The sequence below is a fragment of the Argentina silus genome (assembly GCF_951799395.1).
Source record: "Argentina silus genome assembly, chromosome: 1".
In the NCBI taxonomy this organism is placed as follows: domain Eukaryota; kingdom Metazoa; phylum Chordata; class Actinopteri; order Argentiniformes; family Argentinidae; genus Argentina; species Argentina silus.
Window position 1 is genome coordinate 11,807,086 of NC_139655.1, and position 15,639 is coordinate 11,822,724.

General features: G+C 41.5%; 1 protein-coding gene across 1 annotated transcript; it reads right to left on the minus strand.

Annotated features, from left to right (window-relative positions):
- Positions 1–4,441: 4,441 nt before the first annotated feature.
- On the minus strand, positions 4,442–15,058 carry LOC310809974 (interferon-induced very large GTPase 1). The gene is made up of 7 exons (XM_083677530.1): positions 14,937–15,058; positions 14,667–14,740; positions 14,288–14,414; positions 13,697–13,960; positions 13,149–13,328; positions 10,588–10,668; positions 4,442–9,644 (listed from the first exon to the last, which is right to left on the minus strand). Exons 2-7 carry the CDS (start codon positions 14,688–14,690, stop codon positions 4,960–4,962), a joined length of 5,361 nt encoding a protein of 1,786 aa, XP_083533656.1. The 5' UTR covers positions 14,691–14,740; positions 14,937–15,058; the 3' UTR covers positions 4,442–4,959.
- Between the last annotated feature and the right edge of the window lie 581 nt (positions 15,059–15,639).

Below are 15,639 nucleotides of genomic sequence, written 5' to 3' on the forward strand. Positions count from 1 at the left end.
TGTACAAAGAAGAAAATATATAAAAGGTTTCTCAGTGGGGATCTATGCATGAGTTATTTTTAAAAAACGATCATGGGAAAAGGACACTGGATATTCAATGTTCACACACGCATTTCCTGTGTTAAACCATGCCCACGTGTTCTTCATGCTTCTTTTCTGTAAGGTAGGGGTCACTGAAAAAAACAGAGTAAAAACAATGATAACAGTGATTATACAGTAGCACATTGCTTTTGCCATCTGATCTCAACCCATTGCCAACTCTCTTCCACTGTCATCCAGCCAGTTGCCCCAGAGGGTCCTTGTATATACAGCTTGATGAGTTATAGGTGCCGCTGCAGCAGCTCTGTCTTTGTCTCACTACTGGGCTCTCCACTGAGCCTTGGGCCCCAGCCTCGCCGCGCTGACTCACAGTGGCATTCAGAATGTCATAGAGGCATTGATGCTGCAGGTTTAAAGCTAGTCTTCTTTTTGTGATGCCTGTCTGGGTTGAGGTCCTCCCTCCCCAGAGTAGCAGGGTAGGGTACATACAGTACCCAAGCCTGGGCTCTCCACATGCATTACTCTCCTATTTCTGCCTGTACGGCAAGAGATGGGCAGCTGTCATTCTCCCTCTCTTTCTCTTACACACTCACATTCTCCTTCTCTCCCTCTCCTGCTGTCTGCGCCTCTATTTCCAGCACATACATATTCTGTTTGATGAAAGCATGTGTGTGTGTGTGTGTGTGTGTGTGTGTGTGTGTGTGTGTGTGTGTGTGTGTGTGTGTGTGTGTGTGTCTGTGTCTGTGTGTGTGTGTGTGTGTGTGTGTGTGTGTCTGTGTGTGTGTGTGTGTGTGTGTGTGTGTGTGTGTGTCTGTGTGTGAGCGGCATGTCAGTCCTGCTTCACAGGGGCATAGGTAATTAGAGTGTAAAGAGAGAATGATGGAGAGAGAGAGAGACAGAAAGAGAGACAGACATCCTATCTCTGAGGCTCATCCTCACGATGCCAAACCACACTCCAAAATAAGATTCCTCTAGCTGCTTACACACAAGCTCTTTTGTTCTCCGTCTCATCCTATTTTCCATCTCCAGCTCCTTCCACCAGTCAACATTAGTTTGATTCCAGACTGCTTTACTTGCAAGTGAGCTTGCTGTGAGGTAGACCAATGTGAAAAGCTGAGAGAGAAATTAAAAACCCCAGACTTTTAAACTCATTGCTTCACTGTGTAATTCCCCACATCTCCTGACCTCACTTCTTCTACTGCTGTCATGTGAACCTGATCCACAGCTGTACATTTAACTCTAAGCACACTGAGGGTGTCTGAGGGTCCGTCAGGGCCTTGGATGGAGATCTACGAGAGGAACGGGAGTGGGGGTCCCTAGACAGGGTAGCGGCAATGTGAAAAAACTGTTTTTTTGTTGTTTTTTTGTTATGAACGGGGAGGGGCACGAAAATGAAAGTGCCCTCTACAGGCAGAGCCCTCCATTCCCTCACAGGGCCAGCAGAGGGTAGTCATGGGTAATATGATAGTTAATCCACCACCCCACTGAACTGCAGTGCTGTGCGCCAACAGCACACATCCACTATGGGGGGAACATTAGCAACAGTGTTGTCTCTGCCTGTGTTTAGCTTTAGGTGTTTGTTTGGTTTCTATTTCATTACTGCTTGAAGGATGGTCAAGGTGGGGCTGAAATGTGAGAGAGTGCAGTGGTGGTGGGGTCAGACATTTTGTTGAGAGAGACGTGTGGTGGAAGGGCTGATCAGCTGCACAATATAATGAGGACTAGACTGGGGTTGTGTGGGTGGGATTGAGGGGAGAGGAACCCCCAACATTGTGGAATCTCTACAGAAGAGATGGTGGGATGATGGGACAAGCTGTGCTCTTGGAGGACAAAGTTGTGAAAGAGACTCCAAAGCATCCAAGTCATCACAGCCTTAAACAAAGGAAAAAGGTGGGAGAGTTGACATCGTCGATATGAAAAGGACAGAAAAAGGCACCAACATCTTATTTCAAAGATGAAAGCGAGAAGGGGCGTCTGTCCTATGGAGGGTCTCTGTGCCATTAGATCCTTATGAACAATTTTATACTTATTCCTGTGAATAAGACGGTAATGGGAGGATGCAAAGAAATCTACTACAACTACAACACTTCAACAACTCTAATGGAGGAGAACAGGGATAGAAGCTATTTCCTTTTTTTCTGTTATTTTACTTGTCTATTTTCTAAGCTTATACACGCTGGAGGGCGCCATAGTGAGTGTCACTACAACCTTTCCTCCTGAGAAACCTGGTAAAGGAGGAATACAGCTGTCGGGTGACACACAAAGAACACAGCTATCTGGTGACACACACAGAGACACGTGTCAAAAGAGGAGCAAACTGTACATTTTTAAGTGTAAGAACAAACAGACAAAAATATTTGTAAATATTAAGTTTCTTGTTTGTTTTTTGAGTGAATGAATGAAATACTTACTTTGTGATGGAGACAACAGGTGCAAGTTGAAAAGTGGCCACCAGCTCGTATTGTATATCTCCATTGTTTTTTTTTTTGCCGTTTCAATGTTGCCCGTTTGCTGCTGATCTAATTTTCAAGGATTCAGGACAGTTGGATTCTAGCTGTATTCTGCCAGTGTTTCCAGTGCATGATGTAACTACCGTAAGTTGTGCATAAGTGGGTGGACACACAGTATTCAGAACAAAGTGAAGAGTTATATGTAGCATATCAACTCCTCAACCAGTGAGGGAAAGCACCGTAGCAGCCAGGGACCCATTTCCATTCTATGCTGTAGTTGGTTATCGGGTCTCCCGACTCCCACCACTTCAACATGGGAAATGGATAACTCTAGCAGGACTAACATGTATACAGTACATCATCTCTTTATGATCTTAGCTGTCTGCCAGTCGATCTGTATGGTGATGCAGGAGACCTTAAAGATTCATGTGGTTCTGGAGTTCAGATTCTCTCACTGTAAACCCCCAATGTAGCTCTACTTGTAGCCCCAGAACCACAGGGAGATAGAGAAATGAGGGCTTTTACAACCTAAGATGCCTCTTACCCTCCTCTGAGATCACACAGGTGGGTCAAAAGTCCCCTGAATACACTGTGTTAAAGTGTGTATGTCTTGGTCATTAAGGGTAGAACGCTATTGGTACACCTTAGCTTCATGTCCAGGTGGAAAGGTGTGTGAATACTCTTCTTTATCAACTGCCACTCCAGTGGCTATAGTTACCCTGGTATGAATGTATGTGCATGTGTGTGAACTCTATTTTGTTGTAACCTTTTAGGATGTATTAATAGGGAGTAGATATTCTTAGTTTAGAATGATTTTGAATCCATTTGACATGATCAAAAAAATCCATATTGGATTTTTGTTATTCCTCACAATCTGACCCAAGATGCTAGTCATTATCTTTGGAGCCTTGATGCAAACCAATTTTGCTAACAGTACAGTACGTCCATTTTCATTGATATCACACCCTAACTCATATGAGTTAATTATAGCAGTTCTGTAGATTTATCAGAGTTGTACTGCATTTAAAGACCTGTCCTGAAATGTAGAGGTAAAACCATAAAAGTTGCATAGAGGTGACTTTCCTGCCTTGTTTAACTAGATGTTGTGGTTTTAATTTCCAAACAGAAAGCGGTTGGTTAGGCCATGGTTAAGGTACCCGAGAGTCTGGTTATACTGAAGCACATGACCAACACTCTGGACAACACATAATGAGCTGGGTGTCAGTTCGGTCCGCATCGCAAATTTGCACCTGTTGTCTTGTTTTTACTTTCTTTGTTGAATTCAGAAACCCAAGACTTGAGATGAAGAAAACATGTTAATAATGGATTTAAAAAAAGATGATTATTAAAAAAGTAAAAAGTAAAACTATATAAATAAGGTGATGATATTTCTGTTTACTTTAGAAGTTATTACACACTGTATGCTGTGATTCTGAACTGGGAAACATTAAAGACATTCATAGCCAGACATTTGACTATGTTTCTTCATTTACCTTATGGTATTTACCAGTTAAAGGGCTGTTTCACTTTTCAGATTATGTTCTATTGAAATAGAACATGGTGATTACTGAAATCTGGATTCATATTTATAGACACAGACATGTATACAGAATGAACAGTTATCAAAGGAACATTAAACTCAAGAATCAAAGTTTGTCAGATGCTTTCAGACATGACAATGTAATCTAATGTCAATATGAGTCCTATTCCCATGCCATTACTTGTGCAGATCCAGCTACATGCCTCAACCCCAAATTAATGGAAACTGACTAAAATGTAAATTAGATAGTTGACTTTTTTTTTCTCATTCTTTTGGAGTTGAGACATATAGCTTGACCTACACAACAGATGGTGTGGAACTTGACATTAGACTACCTTTGAATTCTGAGTTTTGAGTGTACGGTCCCTTTAATATAAAAATTACTAATATTTCACAATGGGGAAAAAATGAGTGAACTTCAGTAAGGAAGGCTTTAATATCAAAGTATCTTTGGAAAGTGAACAATGGATTTTCAAGAACAGTGCAGTACATTACAGAATACTGCAATTGTCAGACATAAATGCTTTTAAACACTTTCCTGAATCACATAAGTGTCAGCCATTAGGTCATAACAATGATCGCCTTTATCCCAAGTTATAACAAAATGAAAAAAAAACATTCACCACATAACTAAAATATTTAATGAATAGCACACATAAATGATTAAAAGTGGCAAGAAACCAAAACATTTTTCTCCAAATATGGCCATTGAAACAGACAATGTGGGTTTTCAAAATGTCTTAAGATATGAAGAATAAAAATGCAATGAACACATAACCGTATCAAGTCTTGATTAACTTATTATTGGCAAAACTCTGGGCATCTGAGCTAGGTCTGAGCATAGGAAAAGAGATAAGGAGTCAATGCCAATAGAGATATCTCAGGACAGTGTCAAACAGACTACTCCTCTTTGAGACAATGTAGAGGCTCTCATTTGATATTGAAAGATTCTTTTAGGCTTTCTTCTGCTTGCTCCTTTGTGATTTTTTTCCAGGCAGAGGGAATATCTGCAGGTTGTGCCTGATACTCTTTGGCAAACTGCTTGTTGAATTTTGCAATCACATATTTCCAGTAGTCTGAGGCCTGTATGCTGGCATCTGCAGGGATATGCCAGTCAGGGAAAATATCCCGATATTTTTTGAAAGGATGCCACTCTCCATTTGTCTCAAAGCAGTGAAAGCAACTTTCACTGAAGACAGCAGAGGAGCAGATATCAGTCACTAGTACCTTTGTGTCACTAAACCTGTACCCGCCTTGTCCCTGGGGTCTGTGTATTGAAGCACAGTGGTCAGTGTGTGCCACTCCCCCTGCCTCACATGGTGCCTTGCAGAAAGGGCACTGTTTCCCACAGCCAAACACTCTTGTGAACAACTCATTTTGTGGTTTAATCTTCAGTTTTTCTAGTTTCTTCTTTACATCTGTTGCTTTTCGGTACTCGTTTTTCAAAGACAGTTCCATCTCCTCAACAGATTTTTTGAGCCAATTAGCAAACGGATCCTGGTTGGCATTGTTGAGAATCATTGTGGCTTCTAAAGCGTCCTGTGGAATGACGAGCTCCTCACCAAGTTCCCTGCAAATGGCCTGAATGAAATCTTTGATGTTGCCATTCTCGTTTGTCTGTGCCTTTGCAATTGCCTCAGTGATTATTTTGATAATTCTTTTGAGGAGACACTCTTCTAACTCAAACATCTTGTTACCTTTTGAAAAACATTTCAAGATTTCACCCAATATCCAGTTCTTGACAAAGGCTTCATAGGAACGAGTGTAACTCATATAGTTATCAAAGTTCAATTCTGAGAGCAACTGCTTTAAAATAGAGTACTGAAAAAATGTTCGGGAACTGAATTGAAATGCATTCTTCCCTTTCAACATTTCATCAACGATTTCTGGACCTAGAGAATTGGCCACCCAGGCCTCAACAGCAGGTTTGAGACACAGGTTTGTAAATTCCCCAGCTTTCTTCTGACACTGATCTCGTTCATAGAACAAATCTTTGAAATCAGCAGAATACGTCTCTTTGAACTGATGAAGACACAGACGAGGATCATTTTGCTGTATAAACTGTTCATGCATGTCTTGGAATGTCTGGGCAGCAAACCCACAAATGTGCAATTTAATGGAGACTTCAAATGTAACACTTGTGTCAAGACCTTTGTTGGAATTCAACTTCTCATCAATCAAATGCAGGATTTCTAGAATATATTGATCATGGTAGTCTGTATTCTTTTCAATCTTCTCAAACACAATCTCTTTGCATTTGGCTATGAGGTTGTCTGCCATGACCTGGGTTTCCCTTGTGTGCTCATCAATGTAAAGACAATTTATCATTTTCTTAAAGAATCCCTCTGGAGTGACTATGAAGGCCTTAGCTCCACATTCTTCCAGTTTCACTTTGCTCAATTGTTTATTCACTGAACCCTCTTTCTGCTTTAAGTTTGACCGGAGCTGGTTGAAAACACTACTTGTAATGTCTCGTTTTCTCAATCCTGCAAATGACAGCTCTTGCACAGTTTCTTTCCACACCTTTTCAAAGTCTCTCTCAAGCTCTTCATCTGACCGCTGAGATTGGCTCTTTCTGCAGTCTTCTAGTAACTTCAACACCTTTTTCTCCATCACTGCTGTGTGGTTTTTCTTGACTGTGTCAAGCTTATTCATTCCTTGTTGTATCTCAACAGCAGCTTCCAGTGTGTTTAGTACAGAGTTTTCCATCTCCCTTTTGATCATTTTGATACTGTTGGCAAACTCCTCTCTGTATTGCTCTACAAGATAGACATGCCCCTCTGTCTGTTCGTAGTATTTAGTCAGGTGGTCAAGGCTTGTCCTCTCCCATTTAGTTAGTTCCATTGTGGCTTCACTTCTCAATTGACTGAGAAAATCCCTCATGTCTCCTTCCTGAGATTGCACCACAAGAGTCCCAAAGTTGGAAACCCTGGTTTCAGCATTTGTCATCCATGTGAACATATGCTTTCTGAATGACCATTCCCATTTGTTGAACTCAATGCACAACTTCATATAAGCATCAGCCACAAGACTGTTCCTGAAGCTAAAGATGAAGTTTTCATACTTCACAGCATTCCACAGGCTTTTTGTCCACTCCAGAAATTCCATTAGGTTATTCCCAGAAGCATCACAGTTTTGGAAGACCTCGATCATGTTTTTCTTAAATTCATAGACGGCCTCACTGTACCCTGCATTGACTGGTGCCATCGGGGGGTTTCCATGCCACAGTCCAGGGATATACCAGTTACCAGTGTCTGGATTGTACTCCATCACATCAGTGAAGTTCTTGTTTTCCCCCTTGTTTTCCATTTTGGCTGCTGCCTGGGTCATTTCATTCAACTGCTCCAAAAGTAGTTTCCTGTCTCTCATGTTCTTGTCATGTGCTGACACATCAGCTACATTCTGATGCACAAACTGACACTTGGGCTTTCTCCCAACCTCTTTCATCCTGAGGAAGGCATGGACCACAATCTGCAAGATGTCCTTCATCTCAGTTGAGTTCTCCATGGCAATGTTGATTATTGTGACATCACTCAACCCCACAACAAGTGTAGCTAGTTCGTTGTCATGCTCATAGCTATCATCCAGTTTTGCAAGCTCAGGTGACTTCAGTCCCTCTGTGTCAATGATCATTACAAAGTCACAGTTCAGTTGTTTTTTAATGTCTTCTTTGACTTTGATTAGTAGCATAAAGGCCCCTCTGGTGCATCTTCCACTGCTGACTGCAAACTGCACCCCAAACATCGTGTTAAGGAGAGTAGATTTCCCTGTACTCTGAACACCTAAAACAGTAACCACCAGGATCTTGCTCTTTGGCTGCACCAAGGCATTCAGCTGACATAACACATCACTCACCCATCTCAGCGGTATGTTAGATGCGTCTCCGTCCACCAGTTCCAGGGGAAATCCATCCAGAAGTAACTCAGCACATAGTTTGGGCAGATGGTGCAGTTGTTGCCGTGACTTTTCAGTTTCTGGGAGTGAGACCGAAGATTCGTAGAGTTGACCCATCTCACGTAGGTAATGTTCAGTTCCTAATGAACTGCTTGAAATCTGTCTATCGAGGTCTGCAATTTCGTCTTTGTTTTCTGAAGAGTTCTGACATTTCTCTTTGTACTGCTCCCGAAGGCCAGAAAGGTTTTTGCGAGACAGATTGTCCAGATTCATTCTCATCCATTTAAGGAAATAGGACCTCTCTAGCCCTGAGCTTGATATTGCCCTTATGAAGCAGGTCATTGCATCTGACATGTCATACCCGCATTGCTGTTCCCTAAGTTGCATTTTCTTTTCTTGGAGCTCACTTTTGTACATCTCTATGTTCTTATCCCCAGCTTTCCGCAGTCTGCATTCCTCTTTCTCCAAACATGCCAGCTGTTTCCAGATTTGCCCCTGCAAGGGTAGTTGGCTGACTTTATACTTCTGCGTGTCATGTATTTTTGAAGTGATGGCATCTGCATTTTGCTTGGCACTCTGACATTCTGGGCAGTCCTCATCAACCAGGATTCCAAGCTCGTGGGCCACTCCATTCATCTGCTCCAATTGCATCGTAGACGTGGTGTTCTTGATTACATCACTAACTGTGTTTCGCAGGTTGTTAACAAAGTCTGCATCATTCATCTGTTTGTTCTTTAGGATGATGTTTCTTTTTTTCAAGTTCAACTCTGCTGCTGTTTTTTTCAGGGCATCAAGGCTGAAGCTCTTGCTCTGAGGGTTACCAATCAAAAACAACTGTGCCTTGATCTGTTGGCTGGTCAGTAGCTTGTATGTGGTGTCCAGGTTGTCGAAGAAAACAAAAACTGCTGCAGAGGTCTGACAAAGAAAAGAGTACTGTGTTTCAAAGGAACTGATGTCCCCTCTCAGATTCGCTACAGCGACAGGTTCACCAAAGATGTCAATGTTTTTGTTTCCACAGGGCAGGTACCAGCTGATTTCAACCAATCCATTTGATATTTTCCTCGGGCTATCACCACATTCCATGTTCTGGTGAACAAATGTGTCATGATACTGTTGGGGATTGCTCAGAAGCCTGTTCAGAATCTGTGACTTGGACAAGGAGCAATCGCCTAATCTGACAAAAGACACCATGGGGAGGTTAGAGAGAACAATCCTGTCCTCAACAAATCCTCTTGGATCAGCCATTGAATGAGGTCTGAACTTCTTAACAATGTCTCTAATGGCCCAAAGCATGAGCGTGCACTGATCTTTGTCACAGTTAGGGAGCAGCAGAGGCACTGAAAATTGACACATTGACATTTTCAAGACCATCTCTTGTTGCAGAAAGCCATTAGCGCACAGAAAGAGAGCAGTCACAATGTCTAAGGGGTTAATCACATTACTACCATCCTGGTTATCAACCAGACTCTCCAGATCTAGATCTGCATTGCAAAATGAAGCATTAGCACTTTCCTCACCTAATGAGGTACATTTCACACTCCTAGCTGTGACATTCACCATCATTAATCTCTTCAGGAAACACCAAGGAAGAGCTGAGAGAGACTGAGCTGGTTCATCTGTGATGGTCTTCTCATCGATCTGTAGTACTGTGCTCAAGGAGAGTTTCTCTGTGTAGTATTGCTCCAACCCCAGGTCCAGCAGCAAGCTCTCCAGGTAGGTCTCTGAGAGAAAAAACATAAATGCTTTAAATATGTTTAAAAAAACACATCTACCCCATTTCCATTTCAGTTACCATTGATTAAAGTGATGCTATGGGACCACTTGTATAATTTCAGTTTGAATGCCAAGGGCACTCTAAAGAAAATGAAAGTGAAACTTAACAGTACTACTGTTTCAACGGTTGGCGCTCATAAACTAGAGATTCTGTGGCTGAATGAGGTAAAACTGTGATTCAATTCATAGATTATATTTGTATGACCATACAGAACCAAAACGAGAGATTAAAAAAAGTGCTCCAGACAAACTTTTAACATGACTCATGGTATCTCATAATCAATGGAGTGGGCAACTTTAGATTTGTGTGGGCAATGCCCAACCGTGCACCTCTATAGATCCTGCCCTGCACTTTTATGTCTCATAAATAGCCTGGCTCAGTGTGTTCTAATAACTACTGTATAAAAGAGAGCTTGTTCTTTGAAATTACATTTTGAACCTCCAGAGATGTTAGTAAAATGCACAAAACATAAATAAAACAATGACATAAGGTGGCAAAGTGTAAGTGTGTGTGTGTGTGTGGGGGGGGGGGGGGTCCTCCACTCAACTACTATGTAAGAAATTACCAACTTTGTAACAATGTTAATTCAATGTTGTTACTAGTGTTATTACAGTTACAACGCAGGTATAGGGGCAACTTAAAATGTAAAATGTCATAAAAAACGATTAATAATGTACGACAGAACTGTATGTAAATACAAGTAATTACAGAGTAACTAGACAGGTAGGGAAAACTCAATGTAAAGTTTGACAAAACATTTGTTCTATAAACATGTAACTTTGCCTGAATATACAGGACAGTAGCACAACCCATTTATTTTATGGGTGGCGTAGTAGAGGTTGGAAAACTTCCTTTCACACTGACAGAGTAAAAAGTCTCAATAAACTTACTTGTGCAGGCAAATGTCACCACAGACTTGCTCTGGCTTCCGTTCTTCAGCACTGTTGAAACCCGAAAGGAGTACTTCACACCTAGATAATAATAATAATGATACATTGGATTAGCATTAAAGCTTTTCTAAGACCCAATGAAGCTTTACAAAAGACGTAAACATTACAGTAGGCAGAATTTAGAAAGTTCCCACTGGTGTGACAATATCGCGGGAGTTCTGCGACGGCACCCTTGAGTTTTATTTTAGGTTATTCAACTCGGCAAAACAACCACCAGGAGGCATCGTTGAGCATGATGGATATGTTTACACTGGTGCAGCTTGTACTCAAGATTCAAGATTCAAAGTGTTTATTATCATTGGCACAGTAGAAAACATGTTTCCCTATACAACGAAATTCTTACTTTGCTGTCCGCAGAATGCCAACCATTCTCTCTGTACTGTACTGTAGCTTGCTGTATGAGTTGTTTAGACTGGCTAAGTACACGTACAAGGAGATTAAGGAGGCCAGACGACAGTACTCAAAGAAGCTAGAACAACAGTTTGCAGCCAACGACTCCTCGTCAGTCTGGAAAGGCCTTCAAGTGATCACAGACTGCAAAACCAAATCCCCCCACTCTATGGATGACCTCAGACTTGCAAATGACCTGAACGACTTCTACTGTAGATTCGACAGACAATGGAGCAGCCCTGACTCTGACCCACAAAACCAACCCTCCCCCACAGCTATCACACCTCTCCTTCCCATCCTGGACAGAGACACTAACCTCTACAGCCCCCTCCCCCCCGTCGCACCTCTCTCCATCCAGGAGAGAGACGTCAACAAACTGTTAAAGAAACAGAACCCCCGCAAGGCAGCTGGACCAGATGCTGTCTCCCCCTCCACACTGAAGCACTGTGCAGACCAGCTGTCTCCAGTGTTTATGGACATCTTTAACACTTCACTGGTTGAATGCATGGTACCTGCCTGCTTCAAAACATCCACCATCATCCCAGTTCCCGAAAAGCAGAGGATCACACCCTTAATGACTACAGACCAGTGGCCCTGACCTCTGTGGGAATGAAGACCTTTGAGCGCCTCGTGCTCACCCACCTCAAGGCCATCACCAACCCCCTCCTTTTCAGACTAACAATCAAAGCAGAGCAGTTGAGGTACAGTTACAAGGGGAGGGAAAGAGGACTCGCTAGCACTGTCACGATCAAGCAAGCGACTGCGAATGTCTACGTCAGCTTGCAACAATAGCAAACAGACGTGTAATTCCAACAGAGATCCGAGCTAAACAAATCTCATTTTTGGAGCGTCTCTATTCACAGACTTCAGTCAAAGTTATGGCTGATGTATGATTGATGGGGGAGGCTAATCTTTTCCATTACAATGAGTGTGAGAAAATGGGAGGGGGATACAGCAGAGTGTGTCCAAAACCAGGGGTCCATTTTTTATGCCAGCGGGCTCCTCCCAAATAGGCATTGGCATTATGATAAATAATGTGTGCACAAAACTAGATTACATTACATTGTTATATTTTTAACAAACATCTAGATTTAGCCTACTGGTGATAGTTCTCTATGACAACTGTAGCAAACAGACCTGTATCAATAAATCTCACTTTTGGTGTGTCTCTATTCACAGACTTCACAGAAATCCAGTGTGACTGGAGTGAGATGTGTTTTGTAACTGTTTTATTGTTGAGACTACATGTTCCCGAGCCAGCCAGGACTTTAATCTTAGGATATGCTGTATGGCTGACGGGGGAGGGTAATCTTTTTCTTGATTGAATATCAATCATGACAGTTTTAATGGTAACAACTGTAGACTACTTTTCTATCCAGTCTCAATCCCACTGAAACCCATCGTCCTTACTACTGCCTTGCATGAAAAAAATCATTCTATTACATTATTAAAGCCGACTCCGCTCATTCATGTCAATTCGTCTGTCAAAAGTATCCAGAATTGCTTGTTTAACATGTGATATGCCTCCCCTTCACCCCCATTGCAACATTTTAGGCAGCAGCCCCCTCACTGTAGCCACCTCATATCTTTTCCTGTCCTTGACACTGTATATTAGTTTCAAAACATGGCGTACTTAAGAGGCTACAGTAAAACTGCCCAGTCTGGCTCTGACGAAGGTATATCTTCTCATATGAGATCATCCTCCATTCGCAATGTATCATATTACGTGTTAGCTCACTATTGATCAAAAGTATTGACTAAAACACGTTCCAGAAGTTGAAAATAATGTGATGGCGTTTATTGTTTGTGCACACTGTCAAATGTGCGCTGACAAACGTAAACAAACATGAATGTTTGCAAGTGCAAGGATATGGCATCCTTCACCTTGTGGTGGCTTTCAGCAGGATATGGCATCCTTCACCTTGTGGTGGCTTTCAGCAGGATATGGCATCCTTCACCTTGTGGTGGCTTTCAGCAGGATATGGCATCCTTCACCTTGTGGTGGCTTTCAGCAGCACTTCACAACGTGAATTTGCCACAACGGTGGGACTTAGCCGTAACCTGCTAAAATGACGGTGTGCACCTATTAAACCCATGCCAACTGTACATACCTGGACTCAGACTGGAGAACTTCAGGCTGCTGGACTCTGTCGTCACTTCATGGACATCTTCTCCGCCAGCAGAACAAGTCGCAAGATATTCTGCACCTTTACCAACAGGTGTGTCCCAGCTTACAGACACAGAATCACTGCTGATATGATCAATCTTTATCTTTTCAGGCGGCAAAGGGTCTGGAAATGATAAGTGAAAAGGCCAGAATAAAAAATGGCACGTCTGAATCATACGGTAGTGGATTACCTGTTTGATTGCATACATGTGGCAGTGCATTGTCACATCAAGTGCAATGTCTTTACTGTATCCAAAACAACAAGTTGTTAGTTCTGACTAAATGTAGATTAGAACCTTAGATGTTTGTTCTTATTTCAATTTAATTTCACCTCCAATCAATATACTGCACATGCAATATATTTTGCAATATACAGTATATTGTACAACATTTCTGTGTACAATACCATGGGTGGGCCTTACATAGGTCTTGATTGTTATTCATACTATAGGTAAATGGTCAATTGGCTTATTAAATTGAAAATATTATTACTTGTATAAGTAGTCACTGTGACTGCAGCACTCCGTTTTCCATTTTCAGCAACAGTTGTGATGCTGAAATTGTACTCAGTCCCCGGATGCAGACCTTCAACATCAGCAATGTTGGAATCCTGGAAGCACAGGGTCGGTGGCTGTGTGCGGCAGGAATAGGCCACCTCGTACCTACATCTGACAGAAGGCTGATGGGGGAGCCAGCTGAGAGAAACACAGTCACTGCCCACATAGTGAACTGTTATTTCTCCAGGTGAAAGGACCTCTGTGGAACAAAGCAAACATGCAGTATATAATCCACATCCCATAAAATCCCATCAGAGAAATGTTGTTTACTCTGATATCCTAATTTCTGTGGGTCGAATCCTAACTTGAGATCTGCGTAACTCTGACCTCAATGTGAGATTTATAGTGCCCTGTGTAAGTAATGGGACGGTGAAACATTTGTTCTTCTTTTGGCTCTATACTCCAAAAGTTTGGATTTGAAATCAAACAATTAATGTTCGGTTAAAGTAGAGATTCTCAGCTTTTGTTTGATGGTATTTGTGTATATAGTGGTTTCACCATTCAGAAATCAGTATTATTGTGGTACCTTCTACAGCAGCTTCCATCTGGTGAGTTGGGTCTAATTGTATGCAGTCAGCTGGTGATCTCTGAGAAGTGTCCTCATCTTCCCCAAGGGATTGTTTAAGGAATACATCACTGGCATCTTCAAAGTCCTACAATTAAAGAAAAACGTTTTTTTTTTAAAAGTCAGAATTGGGAGGGGGTTTATCATTTATAAATTCTCGTCAACTGAATAATTTTGAAAACAATATAAAAACGGATACCTGACACAACATTTGTAAGGACAAATACTGCGATAAATAGTATCATATTCATTCAGAAATATAGATTACATTTCTATCTGCAAAGATCTGACTGTCTTAGCCCGTTGGATCAATGATCTGGTGTCAAACAGCACCACCTACCTCTTCGTCTGAGGAATGATCCATTTTCAGGTCTTCATCAGCTCCACCCTTGCCTCGGTAGACCGCCACTCACTCTAATAAGTTTGGGGAAATGTATAAGCTACTGTATTGTAACAAATGGCAAGGCAATAAATCAGTTATATATAATGTATAACGTATGTATAACTTATCAGATACAAGTAATGTATATATGGCAGTAAAGAGAGAAACAATACGTATCTGAGCTTAACATTTATTTACCAAAAATGTCCTTACTGTAACTAGACTTACCATCAAACCACCCTCGGCCCCCAAAAAAGTACGTTGGTGCTGTTGTTAAATTGATGTGTGAGTTTTATAAAGCTCTTACGATACAGCCTAGTTGTCCGAGCCACCTCTCATCTGTTCACTCCACCCAGCTCAATGATTAAAGGATAATGACATGTTCCCGATACTTCCTGCTGGGATTGAACCATGTGAAATTGACGATGCCCATTTCTTGATATTATTACCTGCTTGCCGAGGCTTTATTCCATCACATTAGGAACATTTATGAGAAGGACATGTTCACAAACGCAAAATACCCTATATAAGCCTAACTGTGTAATTAACGTGAAACTATAATTTATACAGCTTGGTTCAGTCCTTCAAAATATGCTTTCTATTTCGATTCGCTGAAGTGAACAACACAAGAGTTTCGTTTTACTGGAAATGGTTTGCATTGGACCAAGGGGGAGGAAAGCTGTCAATGGCACTGATTCATGCCAAACACTGAATAAGCTTAGGTAAACCAACAGCACAAAAACTGTTGAATAACTTTATTTAATTAACTTTAATTTTGAATACTGTAAAGAAGCACCATACAATGAAGTGAAGGCAGTTTATTAATCCATTTAATAATATAATATCTTACCTAATAGTTTCATGTCATAAAGTATGACTATAGGTTAAGGCATCTAAAACATCATGATGACTGGGGTACATAATCACTTCA